The following is a 27,078-nucleotide window of genomic DNA, read 5'->3' as shown; positions in this document are numbered from 1 at the left end:
GAACAGACATATGCTATAAATAAGCGGCTGGGGTTTCAACACAGAAATGTCACATGCTTTACCAGCTGAAGTGAGCTTTTTTCAGAGAGGGGTGATATTATGGGAACACTGTTACACTGAAAACTGTGGGCTGAAATGTATATTTTTTTCATATTTATCTGAGACACATGGGCCAAGGGGAGGGAAATTCACAGTACATTTTAGATTTCTGTTTGCTTTAGTGCTCTCTTGATCAATCACTGCAAACCGTAAAGACCAACAGATATGCTGTCTTCTAAATTAAGCTAGACTGTTTCTTAAACATGGTTACACATCTTATCTTAAAAAATAATGTGTAAAGATTGATATGGGGGATTTTTTATTCCACCATCCCAAAATTTAAGTTTGGTTACAAGTCTCACAACATTAAGAAATCCTCATTTTTAAATATCAGCGTGGTGTTTTTCCCCTTTCTGGCAAACAAAACTTAATGCACTTAATATGTTTGTCTAAAAACTGTCACCTTGACTGTAGTTATCAGTAAATAAATCAGACAACACAGTAAATGTCAGCAAAATCCTTCATCATGTTTTAATTCATATTTGCTTGGGCTATCCATAAACTGCAGTGAATAGGAGACAAAAGGTCCACTGGTACATTCAGTTCATGACTGAAACATGTCACTCTTGTGCATTTGGGGCAGGATATTTAACAGGCAAATAATAGAAGTTACCTATTTTTGTTTGTTTTTCTTTTTATTTAAGAGAATGTTTTTTAAAATTTCCGATTGATGTACAAATGCCCTGTTATTGACAACATTTATTTAAATTATATTCAAATACTCAAGAGTTTAAGAATGTAGACATAGTCATTGCAGTGTTAGAAGAATGGTAGTAAGTAGTGATGTGTCTACATATTTTATTTTGAGGTATGTAAGTCATGGTTCATTCAGATTCAGTGTTGTGTGGGAATGCACTAACATAAAAGTCTGGCTTGGAATCTTGGAATCTTTGGAATCCACCCAACAAAGGTACTAGCATCTGTGCCTGAGTGAGAAAGTGTTATCCCAAGTATGACATATCTTGCAGTTTACTTGAAGAGCCTGAAACTTTATTAGACAAAAACGATGCCTTCATGCATACACTAATTGTTGATAGCTAAGCTGTAAAATTGTAGTTTACGTTACATACTTTATTACAAATTTTACATGACAGTGTTACACCCAGTCTGCCAGTGTTATAAGTCACCAGCCATTATTGAACATGTGATAAAATATTAAGCGGTTGTTATTATTTATTAGAGTATTTTTCTTGATGTTATCACATCAAATATTGGCTGTCAAATAATGTTATTCAATTTCGTTAATGCTTAAACAAAGTGCTAGTCTAGTTTCTTGAATTAATGAAATCATTTACATCAGGTTGGATATTTTGGAAGAAAGAATTGTATTGTGTAATGCAAAATTTCATGCAGTACATTCCCTTCTATTGCGAATCAAACTGTGTTCTGCCTGGGGGAAACGAAAAGCTTAATATTGTTCAATAGTGGCTAGGGTTTGTAGTTAGTCAAACGTTTCATTGTGTGTTTTGTTAGAAAAGGCTACTTTCCAGATTGGACAGATGCTGATGCTATTCATATGGTTTGCTACTAGGACGAAAAGTACTTCACAACACATTAAAATTTACATGAGATGAAAATGAGTCAGTTATTATGATAAGATTCACAAATAGTGTGAGTGTTAGGATGTGCTTCTGGCATATGTACTAGAATGAATGGCGTAGGTCAGCTTACTAATGTTCTGTGAATATTAGTATGTTAGGAGACAGGAAATAAATGCTAATGGTGTCCTCCAAGATGGGTAGAAGCAGGTTATAAACAATATTTACTGCAGAAGGGCTGTATCTGTAGGTGTGATTCAGGATGTATGAAGTGCAAGAATTAACATGGATTATATTGTCATCACAGATGTGTATACTGCTGTGTCAGTTCAGAATGTTTTGGGGCAATCAGGTAGCCTTCTCTTAAACTTAAAGCATTCACTCATCACGCCGAAGACCTGGGTTTGATTCTCCTCAAGGGTACAATGTGCGACACTCATTTCTGGTGTTCCCTGCCTTGATATTGCTGGAATATTGCTAAAAGAATCGTAAAACTGAACTCAGTTAGAATACGTTAGTTTTCATTGATGATCATTTCTGGGTAGAAGGTTACTAAATGAATTGATGTGTGAAGTGGTGATTGCGGTCATTGTGATCGGGCCGTCAGGCTCAGTGATGAGTTTGATGCATGTAATCATATCCCAATTACGTAGATCGATGCTCATGTCAGTCACTGGATTGTCTGGTCAAGACGCTATTATTTACTGACATCAACGAGCTGGAATATTGCTGAGTTTGGCATTAAAACACCACCAGCCTTTACTTTATGGATCAGATGATCAGACTCTGTGACCTGGTTGACATAGCATGTTTATTGTAGTTTTTGTACACAACTGAGATAGCTTCAGGTCTGCCATAGAAAGCTTTCCCACTGTACAGAAAAATGCTGAATAGTCCACATTAATTGCGGAAATAACAACTTAAACATAATACTGAAACAGTAAAAATGGCAACTTTCAATCGCTTAAACTGGATCATAAAACGAAGAGCCTGCAACTTCAAATTTGTAATTGTGCTCATGGAAGAGAAAGACTGGACCACATGTTGACATTTTCCAAATTGGGCAAAAGTTACAATCCCTTTTTAAAGTATTTCTGTTGTGTTATTCTCTTTCCATGTTTGATACACTCAAGTCATTTTATCCACTGATCTGTTTGTTTGACATTTTTTAAGCTGGTGAATTAAAAGAAAAATGTAATACTTAAGGATCCTTTATATTTTGATAAAAAAAAAAACAAGAGGACATTACTATAATCTCATCTGCTATATTTATCTTGTTCTGTCACCTCGAAAATTGGCTGCCTCCAATTGTTAATGCATTATGGATACGAACAAGGGTGTCGTTGTACAAAGCGATCTTAGCGCTAAAGTGACCATAACTCTGATGCCTTAATGTAGAGGTAAGGTACTCTTATTGCTAAGGTTCTATTGTACAACAGCGCCCTGGGCCTAGTTGCACATAAGGATCTTAGCACTACAACTATCTTAAGCCCATGTTGGAGAATGGGAGTTACAATCATTTTAGCGCTAAGATCGCTTTGTGCAAATGGGCCCAGTCTGGTAACAACAAGCTACCACTATATGGCTAGAATATTATTGCATGTAAAATTTATTTTCTGCATGCAACTTGTCCAGCCCGCGGAAAGAGCAGCCATTGAGCTTCGGTGCATGATGTTATCTGCAAGGTCATGAAGGCAGATTAGGCTACTGGAATTATTTGTTTGACTGAAAGAAGTGATTGTGGGTCAAATATGTCATGTAATGGGTACAACCATACCTTTCTGTGGAATCATGATGAATTGTGTACTATTGGTTGGTACAAAAGTGATTCTGACTGAGAATCTGCAGATTACAGATTTGCTATGATTATCAACCTTTGAGATCATTGTTCCAGGTTTAGATTTTTTCAGTAAACTGCAAAACATATTCATCTTCCAAAAATTTGGTATCCACAAGCAGTCTAAATAAATGTAGTCTAAGTATTATTCATTACAGTCCTCTAATGAAAGAAGGAGACAATCAAAATGGCTGCTGATCGTGTTGGCATGACTTTCATATTTGTGAACTTGCAATTTTATGGTTCACACCTTAGGATGCAGCACGAAAAGTTTCTAAAACTGTGCAACAGTCCTAGATTGAAATAAAGGAGCACAACAAATTAAATTGTCAAATTTTGTATCTTTCAAGAACTCTTCAATTACACAGAATAAGGTAAGCAATTGCAGCTGTATTAACATGACACTTGTATCAACTTGGGTGTTAAGGTTAGGTCAGTATAACCTATACTGAAGTGGTGTAGATCTCTGGGACTACTGTGGCCTTGAAGACGACACTCGCATTAGACTAAGCAAGAAGTTACGGAAGATGTTCTACATCAGGTCAGCACATGGACTCTTGTTGAAGTGAGTGTGAAGATTGTTTATGGTACACTGTTGTAGAAGTGGCATTTGTGGCCTAGAAGTAACAGTGTTTCTGTTGCTGACTCCTCTCAGGTGGAAGTCAACGCACCAGTCAGAACTGCTATAAAGTGTCATGACAGACTACAGAACCAGGTGAGAAAGTGAGACATTTTGGGATGCTGGCATCAAGGCAGGGCAAGTAAAATGATAGGGGAAGATAGGGTGAATTTCTGCTACTTTATTCTGGATGAGTTCTCATAAGTTTTTCTCAGAATCACGCTGATAAACAGAGAGAGAGATGACACATTCTTGTGGTCAGTGACGGCCATAGATCTAGTACACCATGTACACCATGTATGCGTTACATCTTTTACATAGTGGTGGCATGAATTTCTGGAGTGTCAACTCCAGCTGGAACATTGCAAAACCAAATTGTGTTGTCATATCTAGCATTTGTTTTCAAACAGTACAAACAAGGGAGATAACCCTTGATGGAATGTTGTTACTGTTGACGTCCATGGTCCAGTTTGACATAGAAACATATACCTATGACACGGGACTGGTTTTGGGAACATTGTTGTGCAGGTCAAGAGAAAATATAATAGTCCACTTCTTAAGCACATTGTCCACACTGTAGTATGCTCAAAGAGCTTGAAAATAAGAGGAAGACAAAGTTCTTAGTTTGAAGAATGGATGAGACAAGACAGAGAACTCTTTGCAAGTGTGGAAATAACTTTACAATTGCTTGTGTACTCCAGTACAATGGCACATGTAAAATCACTTGCCCTGATAATTTTTCCACTATTCCAGCTGATTTTCTTGTTGTTTTTGAAGTATGTAACATACTTATCTTTGGAAAGTCAACTGGACACAGATACAGCATGATATACAAATTCTTTACCGAGCCGGAAAAAAAAAATTCTGGCAGGGACGTGGGGCAATGGGTTATTCCTACCCCTGCTGTAGTGTGGTCTTGAAACTTGAAAAAGCATGTCATGTTTTCCGGTTTTGGGGCAGTTATGACAATGATTTCTCCCTCTCATCAAAATGTGTCACCTTGACGGAGGGGACAGTCAGTAGATGACTGTCTTTAGATCTTTAGATATTCTGCAGCAGAACTGTGCTGGTTCTTCGCATGGTGCTGACTGCAGCACCTTGGGTGCTAATTACCTTACTTTCCTACACGACCCTGACAGATATTTCACCTGTTAGCTAAATTATGTCAACTTATTAAGGATAAGAAGTAGGTAGAATTAACCTGAAACACTGCTATGTAACTTGAAGCTGGTAATAACATGGAGACAATTTTGTTTGCAGTTTTGTAACTGGGACAAGTTTAGCTACCTAAAGTAACAGATGGCCTACTTGAATCACCACTCTGATACTTGAGGCAATATTTAGCTATTTAAAGCACAAGTATCCTACCTTTAAGCACAGATATTGTACTTTCAGCATGGATGATCTATCTCAATCACAGTTCAAATGTTTAGGTAAAGTGTGGCTACCTAAAGCTCTGTACATGTTTTACCTGAATTCCTGTCTCAATAGTTTGACAAAGGGTTGAATTGACAAAGGGTCTGCATATAACTGCTGTTCACATTTCCAGAGCCTAGATGCCGTTTTTGATTTGTTTAGCTTTGAGGAAGTAATCAAACCTCAGTGCCTATACGTTTGATATGCAGTATTTTCTGTATACAATCAAGTAATATGTGAGTGGTCAGTAGAATTGGCTTAGAAGGTTGATAAGGCCAGACCATTTCTATTTCTTGTTTTTATGAATCTGTATTTTTTTTTTTCAAGAATAAGAAAAAAATATATAAAATTTCCCTGCTCAAAAAATATATTCCTAATGTATATTTTATTGACCAAAACTGTAAACTTACAAGAAAACATTTTTAGATTGTTTGCTTCTCTTTCTAACTTGTCAAAAGTAAACCTTTTTGAGCATTTTGAAACCTGTGTCATGCCGACAATATCTTATTGTCATCTAGTTTTGTAATCTTATGCTTAGTCTCTACATTCAGATTTTGGGCAAGTGGCTGGCCAAATTTGGAAACAATTTGGCACACTGATTATTTCACCGCTATTGTTCTCACAGACAACTATTTCATGATGGATTAAACTGCAGCTGCAAGTGGAAGCCATCAGACAATTGATGCTAGTTTTGCAAAGCAACAGAAAGTGATCCTAGCAATGAAATGATATTCAGATATGTCGAATGTTTGCTGTGACACTTTCCTGGTGATATTTATAGTATTACCCAAAACACTGATATGTTATTCATAACTTGTTATTTAGGTTATGTTCAGGAACAAGCTAATTTGGACATGTTCTCATAGCAGTGTTGCAATATATAATGTACATATATGATGTGATGTTCCCTGAAGCAAATTAAGCATTTTGTACCTTGAGTGCAGTATTCACACATTTGAAAGAAATTGCAAGATTGAAGATCCATTGATGTATGGATTTTGCATTGTGAAGCTATCAACTGTCCTCTATGAATTCTCCTCAAAGACTGAGTATTTGATGTGCTTGAAGACTACACTGTAATCATACACTATGTCACAATGCGATGTCTAACCAGACATTAGAACAAACAATGTTTTATAACAAGGGCAAAACAATTTTGAAAGTGACAGTAATATGCATCTCTTTCAGTCCAGTGTTATATGTACACACATTGTTGGTGTAGTTTTAAACATAGATTTGGAACTAATCTTTACATCCAAAGTAGTGTAGGATAAATGCTCAAATATAATAAAATACTTAGCCTTTACTGAGTGTTTACTATTCCTGTAAGCCTGCGCTACTTATATCCAAAGTAGTGCAGGATATGTATACAAATATACAAAATGTTCAGATTTTACTAAATATTTATTGGGGTGGTGGGGTAGCCTAGTGGTTACTGCATTCGCTCGTCACGCCCGGCCCAGGTTCGATTCTTCACATGGGTACAATGGGTGAAGCTCATTTTCTGGTGTCCCCCGCTGTGATATTGCTGGAATATTGCTAAAAGTCGGCGTAAAACTAAACTCACTCACTAAATATTTATCTAATCTGACACAGCTTTAAATGTAGGTTGTGCAGAATAAGCATACAAATATGGAATTGCATGGAGTTTTACTTAATTAATGACAAAATGAAGTATGTATTGTAATGATGTGTTGATTTTAGGTTCACACACACACATTCACACTCACACTGAATGAGAGAGGGAGGGAAACTGCCAGTATGTGTATCTGTCTATCCTGATAAGCTACTCATCCCTGTACAGTGCACACACCGTAATAAATTTATCTCCCACAAACGTAGCATCTTTCAACTGGAGTCAACACAGAAGAAAACCTATATTTGTTTGAATTCAGCACTGCTGCACACAGTCACATCTGTCTATAATATTGGGTTTAAAGTACAAGTATCAGAATGCACCGGCATTGATTTCCAATCCTGACTCGTGACTCGAACATGTGAGATAAATTGCAGGATTGCTGATACGTCAATTTATGGATTTCAGATTGTGAAGCTGTCAGTTGCTATGCATCTTCGCCTTAGATTTTCATCGTTGCATGAATCGAAGCATTGGTACCATGGTGTACCTATATAATTCTTAATTTAGTGATGTGAAGTTTCCATTTGAAATTTTTGTCAACCTATATTTAACAAATATTTTGTAAGTGTTCATGGAGAGTCAAGTGACCTGACTTTGAATTAGCTGTTACTCTTCTATGCTTAAAAGCAGTGTTTGCCCTAACCCTGAAAAGGTACAAGCCCTTAGGACCCAGAACTTTATTATAAAAAGTTCTGGGTCATGATTAGAATGTTTTGGCCCTATATTTAAATCTGGAAATAATACTCTTAGTTAATGGGAATGAAAAACCTGTGGGTCCAAGTGGGTTTCAGTTGGCTCCAAGCCTAAGTATCAATGTTAATTTCGAACACTGCGTACAAGTATTTCCATGAATTTCACAGTGTCAGTCCTCAATGCATTTGTATCAAGATATATGTAGCATGGATTGAAATTGATGTCAACAAAATGCCACCTGAAAAGTGGTAAGTAGAATTGGATATACTACTGTCTGGATATTAGTACAGGGTAAAAAGGATCACCCATATTTTCACTAGTCATCAGAAAGAAAGGTCAAATTAGCTGTCATTTTAATGCATTTTCATTAATCCTGTGTCATATATGAAAACTAGTACTTTTTTTATCAGGTTTGAGTTGTTGGTTTGATAGCTAGGTGTATTTTTAAAATATTTTCAGATGTATTTAGTTTTGTTGACAAAAAAATGGTTTTGTACACTAATTGCTTGCTTCATGTGTTATTTCGTTTAATGTTATAATTATATAATATTCATTAGTTTCAATGAGACCCAAGTTGTCAGGGAAAATGTGTTGGCAGACCATTGTATGGCACTCGCAAACACGTCAGGTATTTTAATTCCAATGATTTTCTGTTGTAGCCAATATTCCTGCATCGGTCCCTCTGGTACATGAAGCAACGTCGATCTGTGAATAATGCCGGCAGGTAGGTTGAAAAAAACATTATGTACATTATTTGGTGTGTTGGGGGACTGAAGTACAAGCAGAACAATCCTGTGAAGATCCGCATTAGAATTGGCCTTCAGCAACCCATGCTTGTTGTAAGAGGTGACTAACAGGATTGGGTGGTCTGGCTTGCTGATTTGTTTGACACATGTCATTGTATCCCGAACGCACTATACTTTACAGCAGTGTAACAAAAAATACTGAGCCAAGGTCACTTACTTAGACTGCCCAAATTCATATGATGTTTATCACTGGCTTGTCTGGTGCAGATTCCATTACTTACAGACCTCTGCCATATAGCTGGAATATTGCTGAATGTGGCATAAAACTAAATTCACTCCATCACTCACTGCAAGCAGAATATTATGATATCATAACCGTAGCTTTAACAGATAGCGAAGTGGTTCAGACATTGCTTGTTACGACGAAGGCCAAGCTCGTTGTGCTGCTTGGATGGTATGTGTGAAGAAAATTGACGCTGCCCTCTGACCTCATATGGCAGGAATACTGCTAAAAACAATATTATAACATACTCACTCCAAATCAATCACAAAAAAAAAATGACAAAATATAACATTATCTTATTTCTTTGCTTTGGTAATAGTACCTTGTTCGTGATATCAGTCACTGCTTTGTTAAGCCCAGACTTAATTTCACAATTTAATTTTTTACAAACCATTTTCAATCAGAAGATCATACTGAAGCTTTGAGTGCAATCAGTCAACAAACATTCAGATATCCTCTTTTAATCATAAAATGCTCAGTTCCCCAGCTGGGAACAATGTGTGAATCCCATTTCTTGTGTTCCCCACTGTGATAGTATGGGAATAATACTAACAGAAGTGTTAAACCTCACTCACTCACTCACTCACTCACTCACTCACTCACTCACTCACTCACTCACTCACTCACTCACTCACTCACTCACTCACTCACTCACTCACTCACTCACTCACTCACTCACTGTTATAATGTAGTTTTTTGTACCAGTGCATCAAACCATACAGGCTCCAGGCATCACCTGATTTCAACATTGTATTCATACTTGTAACTGGAGCAGGTTGATGATACCCAAGACTTTTAAGATCCCCCTAACCAAATGACAACACAATTTGATCTTACATTTATGACATTTCTTCCAAGACTAGTGAAAATTCATATGGACAAATGTTTTCTCAGAAAATATAGTTACTATACTCTGTCTGGCTGAGAAAGATATTGTGGCATTTCCATGTTTTTATCAAAATTTGAGAGGACTTCACAATATCAGTACCAAAATATGAAAAAAAGTAATTGTAGCGCATATTGCTATATCAGTCCATCAGTTTCCTAGAAAATGAATTGATTTCAAATGCTTCTATTACCCTACACTGAAATGATGTGTGGACTATTTGTGTACTACAGTATCATGAATATTCATTCAACAGTTTAGTTTTGACATAACCTTGCAAACTGCATTTTCATTTATTACAGTATTTTGTTAGAAAAGGTCATGATCACATGAGAAAGTCATACAGTCCTTGGCTTATACTCGTCCCTTAGTGACAGGTGTGTCCTTCAGTTGACAGGAGAGTTACTGTGCTCTATATGTCATCATTATTCTATGGAGAGAAAAAGCAGCTGTCTTTTCATGACAGATGTTCTTCTTATAAATGTTTACATCCGGGATAAGCCATGGCTGAAACAGTTCCTCTGAGGAATGCCAAGTGTGGGGAACATGAAGTGATTATCCTATGTAAATTATCGTTAAAGTTTTTGAATGACAGTCAGTCTCAGAATTATGAAAGGTACACAGGGAATTGCCATTTAAATTCTTTTTTAGCTGGTCCCTGATATTTTTTCAGCCTTCTGCTCCTTAACATGCAAATTGTTTTGACAATTTGTTTCAGTTACCCGGGAAAACAAATGGTTTGCTTTCTTCTGTTACAACACATTTTGTCAGGATGTTCAAAATTGAGTCTGTGAAAAGAAAACTGGACATAGATATTTATTACCTTCTGAATAAGTTCCATTCTATCAGTTCTCCACCTAGTCTCTAACTGCAATGCTTTTTGAGTAGTGAGTCAAGTGTTCATCCTCATACACCTAGGGTGCATGTTTCATGTTTTATTCCTCAGATGTTCCAGGGTGTGAAGCTATGATATTGCTAGAATAGGGAGCAGCATACAAACAAATCTATACACAAATTCCCAAGCTATTACACAGACACTTTGCAACTACCTGTCCTCACAAACCTGTTCACTGGTGTAACCTCAGTTCCCATAAAGAGGCGTTATAAGATTGTTTTAATCCAGCTGTGGGATTAGAAGTAGCTGATTTGTAGGTGAAGCAGTCAGGCGTATGCCAACTTTGCCATGCCAGAGTATGAAGGGTCTGGAGAAAGAAAACAAGTGGTTGACCACGTAAGCAACAATCCACCAGGCACAACAACAACAGCCATCAGCACAACAATGAGGGGCCCAGTCCACAATGAGCCACTGTCTTGAAGACCCACCACTGAAAGCCAGAAGAACTTCAGTAGATGTTCCACCTTACTAGTTCTTTGAATCATTATGTCAGTATGTCATGTTGATATTATGGAACAAGCGCCAAGACCTTGGACGTATCACAGTGTATGCGATTGTGAAGCATTGAAATGCAAATAGTGTCAACGTGAGAGCAACAGTAAAAAACTGGCAGTCACATGAACAATGTGATTTCACATCACAACATAGATACTGTGTCACCGCACTTGAAAAAGAATTCATGAATTCATTCATAGAATTAGTGGGTCTTAACGAGCTGACATCAGCAATGAAATGAATTTACACATCACATGTCGTACGTTACACATTCATTTGCAGTAAAAGGAATTGACACACATAAAACAAAGAATTTACACTGTTCATCAACAATAGAACCATTAGCACAGCACGTCGAAAACAGAACTAATTTACACAGCACATCAGTAGAACAAATTTAGACGGCACATTAACAATAGAACGAACTGACACAGAACACCAGTTGAACGAATGTACAAGGCACACCAAGAACAGGATGTCTTACCTTACACAGGACATCAACACTAAAATGAATTCACACAGGATATCAACAATATTACGAATTTACCCAGGACATAAACAATAGAACGAATTTACACAGCGCATAAACAATAGAATTAATTTACACAGGACATATACAATAGAACGAATTTACACAGCGCATAAACAATAGAACGAATTTACACAGCGCATAAACAATAGAACGAATTTACACAGGACATATACAATAGAACGAATTTACACAGGACAAAAACAATAGAACGAATTTACACAGGACATCACGGGAACGAATCTATTCTTCACATGAACAATGAAACAAATTTTCACATATGGCACAACAATAGAATGAATTTACACATCACAGCAACAGGGCGCTGTTTGAATAGTCACTTCAGCACACATTTTATCCAGGATACGTGATTACGTAACAAGAAATGGTACAGTGGATAGTGCGTCTGGCTAGAGCAAGTAGGTCAGTGGTTGATCCCCAAACCGTGTCTTACGTTAATGTTGCTTATTACGGAATCATGATCCCTAGGCAAGGACTGGCTGCCCCTCACGTCTCAGGTGAAACGACCCTGCACTCATCGTTCTTACCCAGTTCACTGTACTTCACCTAGTTCAACCTGCACTCAGAAATACGAGAATTGTATGATTAATCTGTTCGATTCGGGACCCATGAAAGTCCTGGGGTAGAATAGGCCTTCAGCAACCCATGCTTGCCATAGAATCCTACTGTGCTTGTCGTAAGAGGCGACTAACGGGATCGGGTGGTTGACAGGTTATATCTATAATTTGTATGTGAATACATGAATGTTTGAACTCGAGACTGAAAACGGCTCTTAAATAGCACTACCACAGGTTTGACAGATCTAATGATAAAAAGAAAATTGACAACGCACTTCAAAAAGATGAGTCATTAATGGAACTGCGAATTGTCTTTGTCTTCACCGGTTGTTGCAGTGAGCGTTATTGGTGCCAAGCATGTTTGTTTACCTGTTGTTAACTGCCAGACAACTTCGTAGAGGCGATCACGCCTGGGTTGGCACCATTAACAGGAACGTAGTTGTCGGTGTGGTAAATTACAATCAGTGATGCAAGACGAGCTGTGACAATAAATGTCCAAGAATACTTTATTCGTTTTAAAAGTATCGGCAAATCGGTTGTATACTGCAAGTAAAATAGCTTTTCTCGCAGTCTGGTGTATGTTTGCTCTCGCGCCAGGAGAAATTTTCCACTTAGGGGGTTTTAGTGAAATAAAGTCAAGTATATAAATTCAAATCATTTTAAAATAGATTGCCATTGGTATGCGAGCTTACTATCTTCCGACGTGAAATCTCAAGGTCGTTCAACATTATTTGAACCCAGGTATTCATTTTGTTAAAAGCCTCGTTCTGTTGTCGTGCTTCTTGTCATGCAGCCTGGTAAATGTACACAAGTCGGCGCAATGGTTTTGGCTTCGCGAGTGTCTTTGTTTGCAAACACGGAACATTTGCGACAGGTTACTTCCAGCGATAAATTGACGTGTTGATGGGAAATGTATCTTTCATGTCGTAGACAGTGCAGTTTCCTGTAACAAGACGTCGGAATGACGTCAGGCTGTCCAAATTGTTGGAGTGGTTACAAGGGTTCACTGAGTAGCTCCGGTGACGTTAAAAGATGACATTTTTATAACGGCTCAAAGAACTATCGAACTATTTTGGAAATTTTCAATTTGCCTTCAGCGAAGTGATGCTGGCAACGCGATCAAGACATTGCTGTATTGGCAATACGGGACAGATTATAGAATCATGATTACTTGTACAACAGAGGGTCTATTCGACTTGCGGTGTAGATCTTTGATACGATTAGGCATAATAGCAACCAGGAGATGCGATCCACTGTTCATCTGCCTACATTTCATCATGATTTAGTGGGGAAGTCTTGCACAAGGGTAATCACTAGGCTGTCGACACGGTTGGAAGTGTCAGCCATGACCATTTATAATCTAATCTTTCTGTAAGACATTTCGCGGCAAAACTGTTCGTGAACTCCATGTCGATATAAAAAGTATCTGGTCACGTGAGATGTCTGAATTCAAGCATCCTACGATTGATGTCTGTAACAGTTTTAGATTGAAGTGAATGCCCTGTAGAAATGGTCGAGTTTTACCACCACACTGCACTTGAATGCTCTGTTTTTACTTGGATGTCGTGTCATGGTATCAAAAGATTATAGGGTGTAATAGACTGTCAGATAGTGGCTGGTTTGAATGGTCATAGTGTAGTGTGCGGAATCCATCCTTAAGAAAGCTGAGGTACATAACACTGGAATTAAAGCGTTGAGTGCATCCAGTTCTTGCAGTTTGGCTAAAGAATCACTGAGAGTATTTCTGGATGATGCATTACTTGTGAGCACTATGCCCAAATTCAAATGGTTTCTCTCACTATATTGCACGCGTCATCGGGGATTTTGTTACACTCTAGTTTCCCAGCAACACGCTACTATAAATATTAATGTAGTATAAATATTAATGTACTTTGAAACTGGTTCGTTGCCTTATCTTATTGTATACATCCATATGAGGACAAACTTTTTTCATTATTTAGTTTTACCTGGACAAGAAATAATTCCATACGTGCAGGGTTGGGTCGAGCATAAGTTGAAATGTGTTAATGTCGTGTCGTAATGACATAAATACCTAAAGTAAGTAAAGACACCCTCAGCATAAAAACAAACAAACAAAAACTGTCTAGCCCCAGTAGACGGAGATATTTATTTGTTATTCATTCCTGCAGCGAAATATGGAAAAGGTCTGCGATATGAGACCGACTGAGAATGAGTTACGAATGGTAATACATCGTATTAGGCTGCACAAGAGCAAGATAGGAGGTCTTTAAGAAATCTGAAGTGACGATACTGCACAAGCGGTCTGCTCCTGCTTGATCAATAAATCTCTTAGCATTGTAACAATTGTGCTTGTATATGCTGTCTCTTATAATTGAATGGACATACGTCAAACATGTTAGTCATCTTTTTACTGTGTTTATTGGATGCTCTTTGTCTTGATGCCATGTTTAAAGAATATTTCGTCTTTTTAGAAGAACCATAATCAAATGATCTCCATCACAGTCACCATTGCGTTGCATGAACACCGAAAGCGTGAAATGTTTGATATTGGCCTTCCAAGCAAACTGTTTGATCCAGATCCCTAGCATACTCTGGTTATCTATATGCAGCGTTAAGAAAAAGTTGGCGACGGGCTTGAGACTCAACCTGTTATCAATCTGTTTTTTTAATTCACCAAAACGGGACTCTCTGATATGATGCTATTACCTCAGAGGACGAGAGCCAGCATGGGAATTAGAATTTTCCGATTGTCTCCTTGAGTCGACTTGTTAAAGACGTTACTTTGATGTTTTAACAATCCTTGTGCAGACAGTATCGTGTTGAAAGCATTTCTGACTTCATGGGAAGCATGTCAACCACGACAGACTCTTGTGAGAAGTACAACCCATATATAAGCCATCTTTGTCAATACCTGAAAATAACGTGTCTGTTCGAACGCAGCACAAAATGTCAGGGGTGACACCATGCAGAAAAGGAGAAAAATTGTCGGCTCTCTTAATTAACTCCATAGTCATCAACGTGGCAGGTTTTCGTGTTTGAAATTCAGTCACGTGATCAAGTGGGAGATTTTATGACTATAATAGGCATAGGATCGGGGAACGCGTGATTGCTGAGATAATGTCTGTTTGATATTGAGACCTTAAATGCATTTCAGAAACTGTGTCAACGCTGACGAGAATAGCAAGTTGATGGCGGTGTTCTTTAGGAAAACCTTTCAGTTTATATTCTGGCGGCGCTCAAGAAACTGAATGGGCTCTTGGAGTATCGCCTATACCAAGTCCCATTCTTGAGCCTAAAACGTACGACAGTTGCAGACTCGAAACAGTTTGGCGATGGCTTCCTGTTGCAAACGAACCCGAGATATATAGCAATTCGTATAGCTTCTGTACTATGAACAACTTTATACTGCCGGACCAGTTTTAGGGCCGATGGGGAAGTTTAATGGTTAAGGCGTTCGCTCGTCACGCCGAAGACCTGGGTTCGATTCCCCAAATGGGTACTAATTCTGGTGTCCACCTCCGTGATATTGCAGGAATATTGTCTTTAAATTGCATGAAACTAAACTCACTGACCCGTTTGAAGAGTCGGCCATCATTGGGATTGGCTACTTAGGTGTCGACACCCAGTTACCAGTTAAGCTGACCTTTTCAGTCCGATTTTAATGTACTTCTGACATTCTGAAAATGGCGGGGAAAGTCTCGTGGCTAATGAATCTCTACTCCACCCAGAGTACCGAGTTCGAGTCCATATATGGTTCAAGCATTTGAGGTGCACATCTGATATATCCACAAATTTACTGTTATATCATACTCACATGGCCCTTATCGCATGGTTTCAGTTCCGTGTTCGCGGTAGGTTTTGAACGAGTGCTTGCAGAAGAAAATGTGAATATTTTATTTCAAAATGTATTGTTTGGTTTAGTCGCTGTTTAAAGGTTCTTTCTAAAATTAATTATATCAGAATCCATACGTTCAGGGAAGCACGTATTTTTTTCCTCGTGAAAAACACAGGTTCCTGAGGTTAACGCGAACATTGCAGTTCGAGGGAAGTCTCAAGTAAACACTTAGAATGTGTATGTACTCTTTTGGGATCTCGTATCACTTAAGCAGAAATAGAATTCAGGTTTCAAATCTTTGGTATGTAATTATCAGATAGCAGGAAAAAGTGCTCTGTAAGAAGGATAACAAGATGTTCATTTTGTACACGCCGATACAGTGCTACACAGATGGGTATATAGAAACAAGACATCTGTTGCAACGTACAGCGTGTTTTCATTTATTCCGTCCCATTCAATTTAACATGCGTGATTCGATGTATTGCCATGGTTTTATTTCATGGAGGTATGGATTTGCCAACGTCAGTGAACATGACTCGTCTCAGACTATAGATGACGTAATTTGAATAGATCTTGCTGGTTTTGTTAAATGGGTGTATTTTACCTGACGATTTATGCGTGTATAAATATGTTTTTTACGAATTACCAAATGTAGCTTTACGTTCATGACACCCAAGGCAGTAATCGGCTATAAAACAATAAATCTTGATTGCCAGGGAATGCCGTTGTGTAGTGCTCGTTGTTTATAAACTTATAAAACGAGAGTAAATCTATGTTTTAGTTCTATTCGGGTTACGTTACATATCTTACAAGATCGTAGCTCCAACGTCATGGAGATCGTATGTTGGATCTTGAACCATATTTTATCAAAAGAGGCGTTGACCGTTAATACCGATCTCCCTTTTGGTAATTTGATCTGTCTGTTCAGCGTGGTTAGATGTTTAACGCAGCACTCAGCAATGTTCCAGCTATATGGCGGTGGTCTGTGAATAATCGAGTGTGGACTAAGCAATCCAGTGATCAACGTCATGAGCATCGGTCAACGAAAATGGGATACGATGACGTGTCAGCCAAGTCAGCGAGTTTGACCACCCGATCCCGTTAGTCGCCTCTTACGACAAGCACGAGTTACTGAAGACAAATTGTAACCCGAATATCTTAGGGGTGTTTTGAAACTGTTGATAAGGTAGGTTTCAAAATACCCTTTTCGTGTCATTCTCCTTGGATAATGTCAATAAAAATCTCATATATTGGGGCCGTGTAAGTGCTGGTGTTTATTTCTGATGCCACACGCACCCCCAAACTAAACTGAGATGTGAAATCCTGAATTGATTATGAAAATGTACCCCGAACGTTAGGATGTGAGGTCAAATGGATGTTGTGTTTGCTCATCACACTGTAGACCTAGTTTGATTGTTACATGACAGAGTATTTATCCCGTTTAAAAAGTAACCGCCGAAATAGAATGGGTTTGTGAGTTTCTTTGCTTTTTATCCTCCGCCCCGCGTTTTGCGTGAAGCGTGGATTATAGTATTAGGCTCCGTCCGTGCGTTCGTACGAATTGGAATATTTGAAGAACCATTCACTCGATTCTTTGGTGCCAAGGTTTATCACAGTAAAAGACGGACCTCATTCAGGTTTTGGTGACCTTCACCTTCATTTCAAGGTCACAAGGGGACTTTAACCTTTCACCCTTTTCAGCAAGGTATCTCAAGAACCATTTACTGGATTTTCTTCACATGCAAGACCAAGATTATTCTTGGGAAGGTGCAGGGCTCGGTCGATTTTGGTGACCTTCACATAATTTCCACGGTTATGGCGACACTTTGAACATTTCAGCATGTTGAGCAGCATATAAAGCTTGTCAGCGAGATACCTCAAGACCCTTTCTCTGGATCTTCACATTCGACATCAAGCTTCATCTAGGGAAGGTGCAGGGCCCAGTAGATTTGGTTGACCTTAATGTTCAAGGTCACGGAGACACTTTTATGATTTCAGCATGTTCCCCTGCATGTTAAGCTTGTCAACACGATATCTCAAGAACTGGTCGCTGGATTTTCTTATTCATCACCAAGCTTCATCTTGGGAAGGCTCATTTAACTTCATCTCAAACTTCTACCTTCATTTTCATTACTTTTTGAGTTTAATTTGATGATATGTGGTGGGAGATTATGTCGCCTTAGCTTGTTATGCGTCATTATATATACATGTGTGTAGATTTAACAAATATGAAAATTACCGTATTTTGCCCAGCTAGGCCTTTAAATTTGGCCCCATAATCATTGTCCAGAATACCATATCTACTAGTAAAATAGCAAAACAAAATAACTTTATCAACAATTTTTTAAACATGTTATGACTTGCAGTCCGTTTTCTGCGAAATTCGCTATAAAGAAAAATATAAATCAGATCAAGTGAAATTACGATTGCGAATCCTCATAACTTCACCTTGCCAATGAAACATTTAATCACAAAGTTGTTTTCAACTCGGGCTAAAAGTTGTTTAGCAAACGATCGTAGTTTACGGGGATAAGTGCAGTAGTTGGAACAGTGAAAAAATGTACGGGCGGCATGTGATAACCGTTAACTTAGACCACCTCCACTTGTTCACGGTGTTACATTTAATGTGTGTACCCCCTTGTAATGCAAACCAAGAATAACGATTTGAAACTGCGAAACAATTTTTATCCCATGTTAAATGAAATTCAGAGATTTAAGTGTTCTATTTGCAAGGTAAACAATGAGTGCGTGGCAACAGCTAACTGCAGCACCCTCTAAACGGGAAGATGCATTTACACGTGTGTTGCTTTGGGTGAAGTAAATATAGTAACTTTCAAGAAGAGCACAGACATTGAAAATCCCTTTATCAATTATCTAGCATACCAGTTACATAAAAGAAGTAAAAGGTGAATGGTACATAGCGCTTAACACAAATTGTGTACGCGAACCTGTGGAGAGTACGTCTCGTTTGCATGGTATATTTATTTTGCTTGCAATAGAAAGGTACGTTTTGACTATGACGAAATTTCATTGGGTAAACGTGATTCTCTCGTGTGCTTATCTACTTCGAATGATTTTACAGAGTGTTAAAAATAAAAGTTGTGCAAACGATAGGGCATTTAACAAATCACAGTTTAGTTGTGTTCAAACCTACGAAATAAACAGTAACACCCATGTTATTTCTGTATCCGTGTCCACCACCGCAGTAGAGTTTGAATACTGTGACCCGTGAAGGTCCAGGGTAGAATAGGCCTTCAGCATCCCATTCTTGCCATAAAAGGTGACTATGCTTGTAAGAGGCGACCAATGGGATCTGGTGGTCAGGCTCGCTGTCTTGGTTGACACATGCCATCGGTTCTCAATTGCGCAGATCGATGCTCGTGATAATAATCACTGGATTATCTGGTCCACACTCGATTATTTACAGACGGCCGCCATATAGCTGAAGTATTGGTGAGTGCGGCGTATAACTAAATTCACTCACTGCACGGTCATAAACCGTAATTACGGCCGTAATTACCCTGAAAATATTTTTGGGGTTTCACTGACTACACTGCTTGAGATATCTCCATGGAACTGCCACGTGTGACTGTACAGAGAAAACTAATGTGTGTGAGTAATGATCAAAACAACCCTAACAATCGGCAACTATTTCAGAGGCTGTTTATTTATTTACATTCAGTCAGTCAGCAGGTACAACGAAAGCGTCGCAGGCCCTCGTAACACGCAAGCCTTTTTTTCCGTCTCTTGCCTACAGCCTTATTCAGCCTAGTGGATATGTGTCAATATTGGATTTTTTCTTCAAACTGTCACCGACCTTGAAATCCTCGCGCTTGCGGTCGCAGCAGTGTTACCGGATAATGTTCGTCTCTGACAGTCCTGTCAGCTCAGCGGACAAGGGTTATGTATGCGGACTGCTTAATGGTGCACCGCAATTAGAACTGTCGTGATCTTGATTAAGATCAAAATCCTTATGCTTCGCGTATCTATCAGTACATTGAACATGTGTATTACGCCATCGAAGAAGCTTTATTTGTAATGGTCGGGCAGAAGTGCATCATTCTCATTGATTGTTAAAGAATCACATACCTGAATTACTGAACTATGTTTACCTGGGCATAGATGATTCATTATTAGTTGACAGCTTATGTGTATGTCTATTGAAGTATGTCCACAATCCAGTGTGTTTTTGATTAAGCAAGCACTGTTGCATTCGATTAAAATTTCTGGTTTTTTTATTATTATTATTTATTTATTTAAAGGTCACATGCAACGTAAAACACAACTTTGCAGATTCTGGTACCTTTCGGTATGCACTTACCGAAACAAATCATAAAAAATGCCAATTCAACCTATAAAGTTGAAAAAATCGCGATGAAAAAAAAGCCCGCGAAATCGGAGTTCAAACGTTTCACTAAATTCCCCCCAGCGCTGGGGGGAAAACTGGTTTCAATGGCTGTGCTGCGCTGCGTCCATTACGCATGCGCAGTGAATAGGTTCATGGAGCTTGAAACAGTATGCATGCCCAGCGTCTGAGGTTGTGAGCAGTTGTCTAATGTTGTGTACACAAACAAGTAAATAATGTACTCGTAAGCAGTCTCTGTCACAGAGAAAGCTCAGTGTCTGGATTATTCACGCCTATATGTCTGCCTGCCCGTCTGCTAAGACAACATGCAATACACAGCTTCAATCATTGACCACGTGCGATTTGAACTTAACACCTATCAGACTATACGACATAAAGAAAATAAGATGATTTATGACTCGTGCACCCGAGTCCCGTGTCAGCCACATTATGTAACTAGGCACGTGTGATACACATGACATGTTTTTATGTCTGTGGGTTGCAAAGAAACTACATTCATTTTTTTCGGATGACTGGATCTAACGGAAAATGGTGCAAACTCTTGTCAGCTTCAAGTCCTGCTTTGTACTTGGACGAACGACAGTTTCCAGTTCACCATCTCTGCTGAGATAATTTTTGATTGGATCGAACGAAAATTCAGAGAACATGTATTTTCCAAACCCAACATCTCTATATACATTCTTCATGGATAACGACTTCTTTTAGTGTATATGATTTTGTTTGACAACAGTATATGAATCCATACTGAAACGACGCATCAAGTACACAAAAAGAAGTTGTTATCCATAAAGAATCTTACTTTCTGGTGACTGGCTATACTTCTAACATGCCCATCAAACAGATCATCTTTCTGTACACACAATGAACCCTCAGCATATCAGCAAATTGAAGAGCCAATCGGAAGCCGTCGTTACACTTGAGTGCATATCCACCCGCTATGACTGGGTTCGGTCTCCCGAGGGCTTCGTTTCGGGGGAAGTAAGCCCAAGTACAAAATATTGCACTTTTGAATCGCGATTGTACGCTTATAATTTTGTTTATTTGTTTTTTTTAAAAGCAGCAATGTATATTATATGTCATGAATAAGTGAAAAATGTGTTTTAATTATGCTTGATTTTTTGGTTGCATGTGACCTTTAAATTTAAAGTCACCTGCTTCTGTAATACATTATGGTAAAAGCGGGAAATCGAGCTTTCTTGCAATCAGATAGATTCCGTTTTCACTTAAACCATATCGCCACTGTGTCGTTTTTGTGTATAAAGGCGTTGTGGTTTAGAGGCATGAACTATCTTTATCGGGTAGTATTGCCTTTCGGCGCCATGTTTAGGGAGGGCTCGTCGTTATGGAATTAATAGCTAATTCAGCATGCCTTTATGTTGTCCACAACGCTGACATTGGATTGGAAATATGTTGTAGTAAATGTATGACCAATATACCTTGATGCGATTACCTAGTCGGCAATGTAAGTTCGAAAGAGAATACAACTGCTGACAGTAACGATCTGATCATGCAATGGTCCCTCTTACGTGGTGCTAAAAATAGAAAACGCATGGCCACTTGCAGAGCCAAGACTATTTACTTCCGCATTGTTGTTATTGTATGTCACATGCGGATGTTTTGCTTTCAGAGTATAGCATTGATCATTATGTTGAATGACATGACACAGGTTTATTCAACTTGGATCAGACGTAAACAAATTTATTTTCTTTATTACAGGAAAACCTTTAAAATTGACTCATTATTGTCGCGAGTTGAAGCTAAACGGCGGAGGGAGGCACAAATAACAAAGTAAGTTAAGTTTTGATTGAGAGGGAGACAATGTCTGTTTATTTATTTATTTATTTATTTATTTATTTATTTATTTATTTTTATTTTTTTTCTATTTATTTATTTATTTTGTGTTTTTATGTGTTTTTGTTGATAATGAGATAAAAGCAATAAGTATAATTCGAGTAACACAAACAATACCACACTAATGAGATATCAGTTCACTGCAGTGTTACTTGTACATGTCAGTCACTCAAGTTTCAGTAATGGCATGTGTTACGACAAAAACATTAGTTTACCTTAATGCCATAATAATTCCATTTGTTCTGCTATTAGTCTAGGGTTGAGTTCAGTATTTGAGCTCACTTAGTCATTTTAGCTGATTGCAATTGGTATTAAAATAACTTCAACAATTTGTAATGCACAATTTTATGAATTTATTTATGAAATAACTTGGAATTATGAAATGTATTTTGTTGAACTTTCAGCTACAAGTCAGAGTTCATGAATTTAACTTTTAAAGGATTTGCGGACCCTGGGAGTAAGTTCAATTTCATATTCCTTTCTATCCTGCTTTAGAGTGGACACTAGTTACAAATACTAACACAGATATCTATTTATGGTGAATCGGCACATTCATTATCCCAACAACATTGTTTTCATTTTCTGGTCAATTTGGTTGTTGTAATATTAATCTCGTATGCCTACAGTGGTTTGATATTTGTTCCAGTTCCAAGTGACAATGATACTGCTGATGTTGAGATACTATTGCTGAAAATATGTCACAAGAAGAGGAAGGTTTGTCAACCACTTCGTGTTTTTGTTCCATGTTTGTTGGATTATTGGTAAACAAATTTTAGATATCAAGAGTTTTGTTATTATTTTGAAGGCATTGTAAAGATTTTTGCAGTGAATTTTTCAGAAATCAGGATTGATTTGGAATAACATAATTAACTATCAGTTATTCTGCTACTTCTTACTCCAAGAAGTTGAAGTTGTTTTGCATATGAATGAAAGCATTTTTTGGGGAAAGGGTATCTTTTATTAATAACCATGATAACATTTGTCACTAAGACTGACACAATATTGTAAGTCTGTTTGACCCCCAAACAGACCAGTGTATTGGAATCTATCTCTTAAAACTTATAAACATATAATTAGGAGATAAGCATCATGTGTTGGCCAGGTGTTCTTGAGTATTTGAAGCAGGGGAATACATTTGGAACTGACGACGTCAGCCGGAGGTTTCAAATGAAATATTCCCATGCTTCAGATACTCAATAACACCCGGAAATTGGCCAGCACATGATGTCTATCAAAATTGTAAACAAAAAAGTAAACCAAAGGGCTTTACTGTCCACACTCGTTTACGAGTACGAGTACGAGTACAAGTACAGCAGTGAAAAGTCATCAGTTGGCCATTTCAGCTGGTTCCTGTGGCAGCATCTGGAGCTGCTCATTTGTGACATGATTTGAATGACGTCACCACTGCTGAAGACACAACAAAACAATTGTTTATGTTTTTCCTTATCCTTAATTGCTTATCTCCTCTTCCTGGCAAAGGTAGTGAAAAACCTGAAATCCATTGAAGTTCCCTTCTTAAAAAAAGCGAACGTAAAATTCACTCGCCCATGAATTACCTACCCTCCTGCGCACATGGTCAGCTGCCATGATAATCACTCTTTCCCTGTCGCCTGACGAGGGCGGCTGGAGGCTCCTTGGGTCCCGCATACGTCAATAAGTTTTTCATTCTTTTGTTTTTTTTAACTAAATATGTGTTGTATGTAGTATTTGGCTTGTATATAGATATTATTATTATTATACAAATCTGTGATTGTTGTGTCTTTATCTACAGTCCGTTTAATTCAATTTGAGACCGATGAATTGCGCACTAACACAAAATCTAATAATTGCAACAAAACAAAATTTTGCACATCGACATGAAATCGACAGACCAGCTCTGATTATGTGTCTAATTTGGGACACCCCAATGAAAAAGAAAAGTTGTTTAACAAACAATCATCATTTTCTTGTCACCATTCGCTGTTTTGTACGAGGGGGCAGGGGTGCACTTGCTGGTAGAACAGCCAGGTAATCAACAAGCCACAAGCGTGTGTTGTGAAGATGGGGTCATCTCAAAAGCCGTTATCTGGTTACCACTTGAGATGTTCAGTGGGAGTCAGTGTTGCCACTTTCAGAAGACACTGTTGTCCGAATTGGTGTCGCTGTCGTCACAGTCTACCCTGATGACGACTGGCTTGATTGGGTGGCAATCGCAAAACTGAATGACCATGTTCTGTAAGGTACTCATCAACCTTAAAGACAGGTGTGGTTTTATTTGACTTTATGGTGTCATACAGAACAGGTTTGCTTACTTTTTCTGGATACGATAGTGCTTTTTTTTTCGCAGCCATTCTATCATGTCCCCCTTCTTACTGTTAGATGTTGGGGCCTTTGTATTAGGTATTTGAACGTCATGATATGGGGCGTTATCCATGACAATCAGACTTTTGCGGGGTAGTGCTGGTACCAATTGATTATGTACCCATTCTAAGAAAAGCATCCCGTTCATTTCGGTATGATAGTCTCAGTTGTCTTTTGATTAGGCCTTGAAGACTAGGGAGCAGCCAGGTAGGAGTCCCCGACTCTTGCAACCAGCATGGCGCACAATCAGTCGCTCTCCCTTGACAAGTGGTAATTTTCTGGCACAGGACTCTGAAGAGGAGCTAGCGAACCATTGTGTCCCTGTCGTATGGGAGGCATTTATCCATGTTTTGTCCAAATATACAGGCTCGTAACCGTCTGTACGTTTCTTTCGAATTGTGCGTAAGTACTGGCTTCTTAGTCGAACAATATCAGACCTCTCTCACAGTGCACATCTATTTTCTGAGCCTACTTTTTTGTAACGGAAACCAAATTTGTGAAGCAACTTCCATAGCTGATATTTTGAAATGACCAAAGAATGATTTGTTTCCATATGCCTTTTCAGAATACGCAGAGAGACAAAGGTATTTTGTTTATATAGAGACTTAATGGCATTTCTAACCAGCTGTTGTTGAAATGAATCAACTTTCTCACATCATGTGGGTTTTGAGACGGTCCCCTCATTTGTGTCAGTGAAGGTTGAATCGGCACAGTTTTTCAAGACAGTTTTTAACTTCCCTTCCGTCATCCCAGCAGCACGTGCAGTTCGTAAACGATACTTGGCCAAAGCATATTGAGGCCTGCCCCTTTCACCTTCGTTTTGAAAAAAAGTTAAATCCTTTGCAACTAATTGACTTAGCGTCGTGTGATAATCTCATTGTTTCAGGTACTGCAATCACGAATGCCAAGCAAATCACATGTGTCAATTTCACACGTGCACCTTGCCCACCTGCCTGTTCTACCAGCAGACTATCTAGCCAGCATAGATCTACAAGATGCATACCTGCATATCCCTATTCATCGAGAATCCTGGAAATATCTGTGCTTCCTTTTCAACGGTAAGCACTACCAATGGAGGGTTCTACCGTTTGGACTATCTTCGGCCCCATGGCTATTTACTTGGGTAACCAAACCTATCGTCGACTATCTACCCCTCATGGGGCTACGCAGCGCTTTTTATCTGGATGACGGCATACGAGCACATCAAGAGAAAAGTCAACTCGGACTATAGTTAGACTTCACAATCAGGCTACTAACACAACTGATCACCAAAAGTCGGAACTGTAACCTCAACAAGATATCAAATTCCTCGGGATTCGTTTCATCACTACATTGAATCAGATTGTAGTTCCAGAGGACCAGTGGGTCAAGGTTCAAGAAATGATAATGCAAGCTCTACTCTCTCCTTTGACATTTCAAGAATGGCAGCGTCTACAAGGTCTCCTCATGTCAGCGCAAGATATGACCAGAAGAGGAAGACTGCAGTTGCGTCCGTTACAACACTTCTTGAATCTTCATCACAACAACAGAGGTCAGATTCCGCTCCCAGACAGTTTGAAACCCTTTCTCCTGTGGTGGACTCGCCGATCGAATGTCTGCGCAGGAACCTATATGTTAGAGCCGGTATTGAACAACCACCTTTATGTAGACGCATCTCTACAAGGATGGGGAGCTCATCTAGGAAACGAGGTAGCAGCCGGTATCTGGAACATAGAGGAACAGGCTCTTCACATCAACCAGCTGGAAATGAAAGCGGTCATTCATGCAATCCACCACTGGTCGATAGCACTGAGAGACAAGCTATAAATGATCCACATGGACAACTCAACAGTAGCTTTTTACATAAACAAACAAGGGTCAATGAGATCACTCTCTCTACTACACCTGACGTTTCAACTTTTCAACCAAGTCAACAGTCTGAACCTTCAAGTAAAAGCATGTCACACACCAGGAGTCTGCAACATCATGGCAGATGCCCTATCCCGTCCTCTTCATCCAGCCCCAACAGAATGGATGCGGCATTGGGAAGCGTTTTAAAACTAATCAGTCAGGCACTCGGATCACCGCAAATAGACCTATTTGCAACAAGGTTCAACAAACAGACAACAACCTTTGCATCACCAGTACCAGATCCCTTAGCCTGGGCAACAGACGCTCTCAGCACTCAGTGGGAAGGACTAAACGCGTATGTGTTTCCCCCTCCAGTACTGCTACCGAAAGTCAGCAAGAAAATCAGACAAACGAAGGGGTTACAACTGATTTTGGTTGCGCCCTACTGGCCAACGAGAGATTGGTTTCCAACACTTATAGAAGAGTAAAGACACTTTATAATGACAAGTGGAAACGATTTGAGGCGTACGCCAGGAAAAAGGGATTTTTGGTGAAGAAAGCGACTCCTCCTCAAATGGCAGATTATTTATCTGATTTACATCATTCCAGAGGTCTGAAAGG

General features: G+C 38.8%; 1 protein-coding gene across 1 annotated transcript in view; it reads left to right on the top strand.

Moving 5' to 3' along the window:
* Positions 1–27,078, top strand: part of LOC137283509 (polycomb protein SUZ12-like) — a 57,153-nt gene that overhangs the window by 13,148 nt on the left and 16,927 nt on the right. The window contains exons 3-6 of the mRNA XM_067815049.1: positions 8,501–8,565; positions 22,153–22,224; positions 22,692–22,744; positions 22,934–23,001. Of these exons, the coding sequence (XP_067671150.1) occupies positions 8,501–8,565; positions 22,153–22,224; positions 22,692–22,744; positions 22,934–23,001 (258 nt within the window). The remainder of the gene's footprint in view (positions 1–8,500; positions 8,566–22,152; positions 22,225–22,691; positions 22,745–22,933; positions 23,002–27,078) is intronic.

This window comes from Haliotis asinina, chromosome 5 (assembly GCF_037392515.1).
Source record: "Haliotis asinina isolate JCU_RB_2024 chromosome 5, JCU_Hal_asi_v2, whole genome shotgun sequence".
NCBI classification, from domain to species: Eukaryota; Metazoa; Mollusca; class Gastropoda; order Lepetellida; family Haliotidae; genus Haliotis; species Haliotis asinina.
This window is presented reverse-complemented; position numbering and strand designations above follow the sequence as displayed.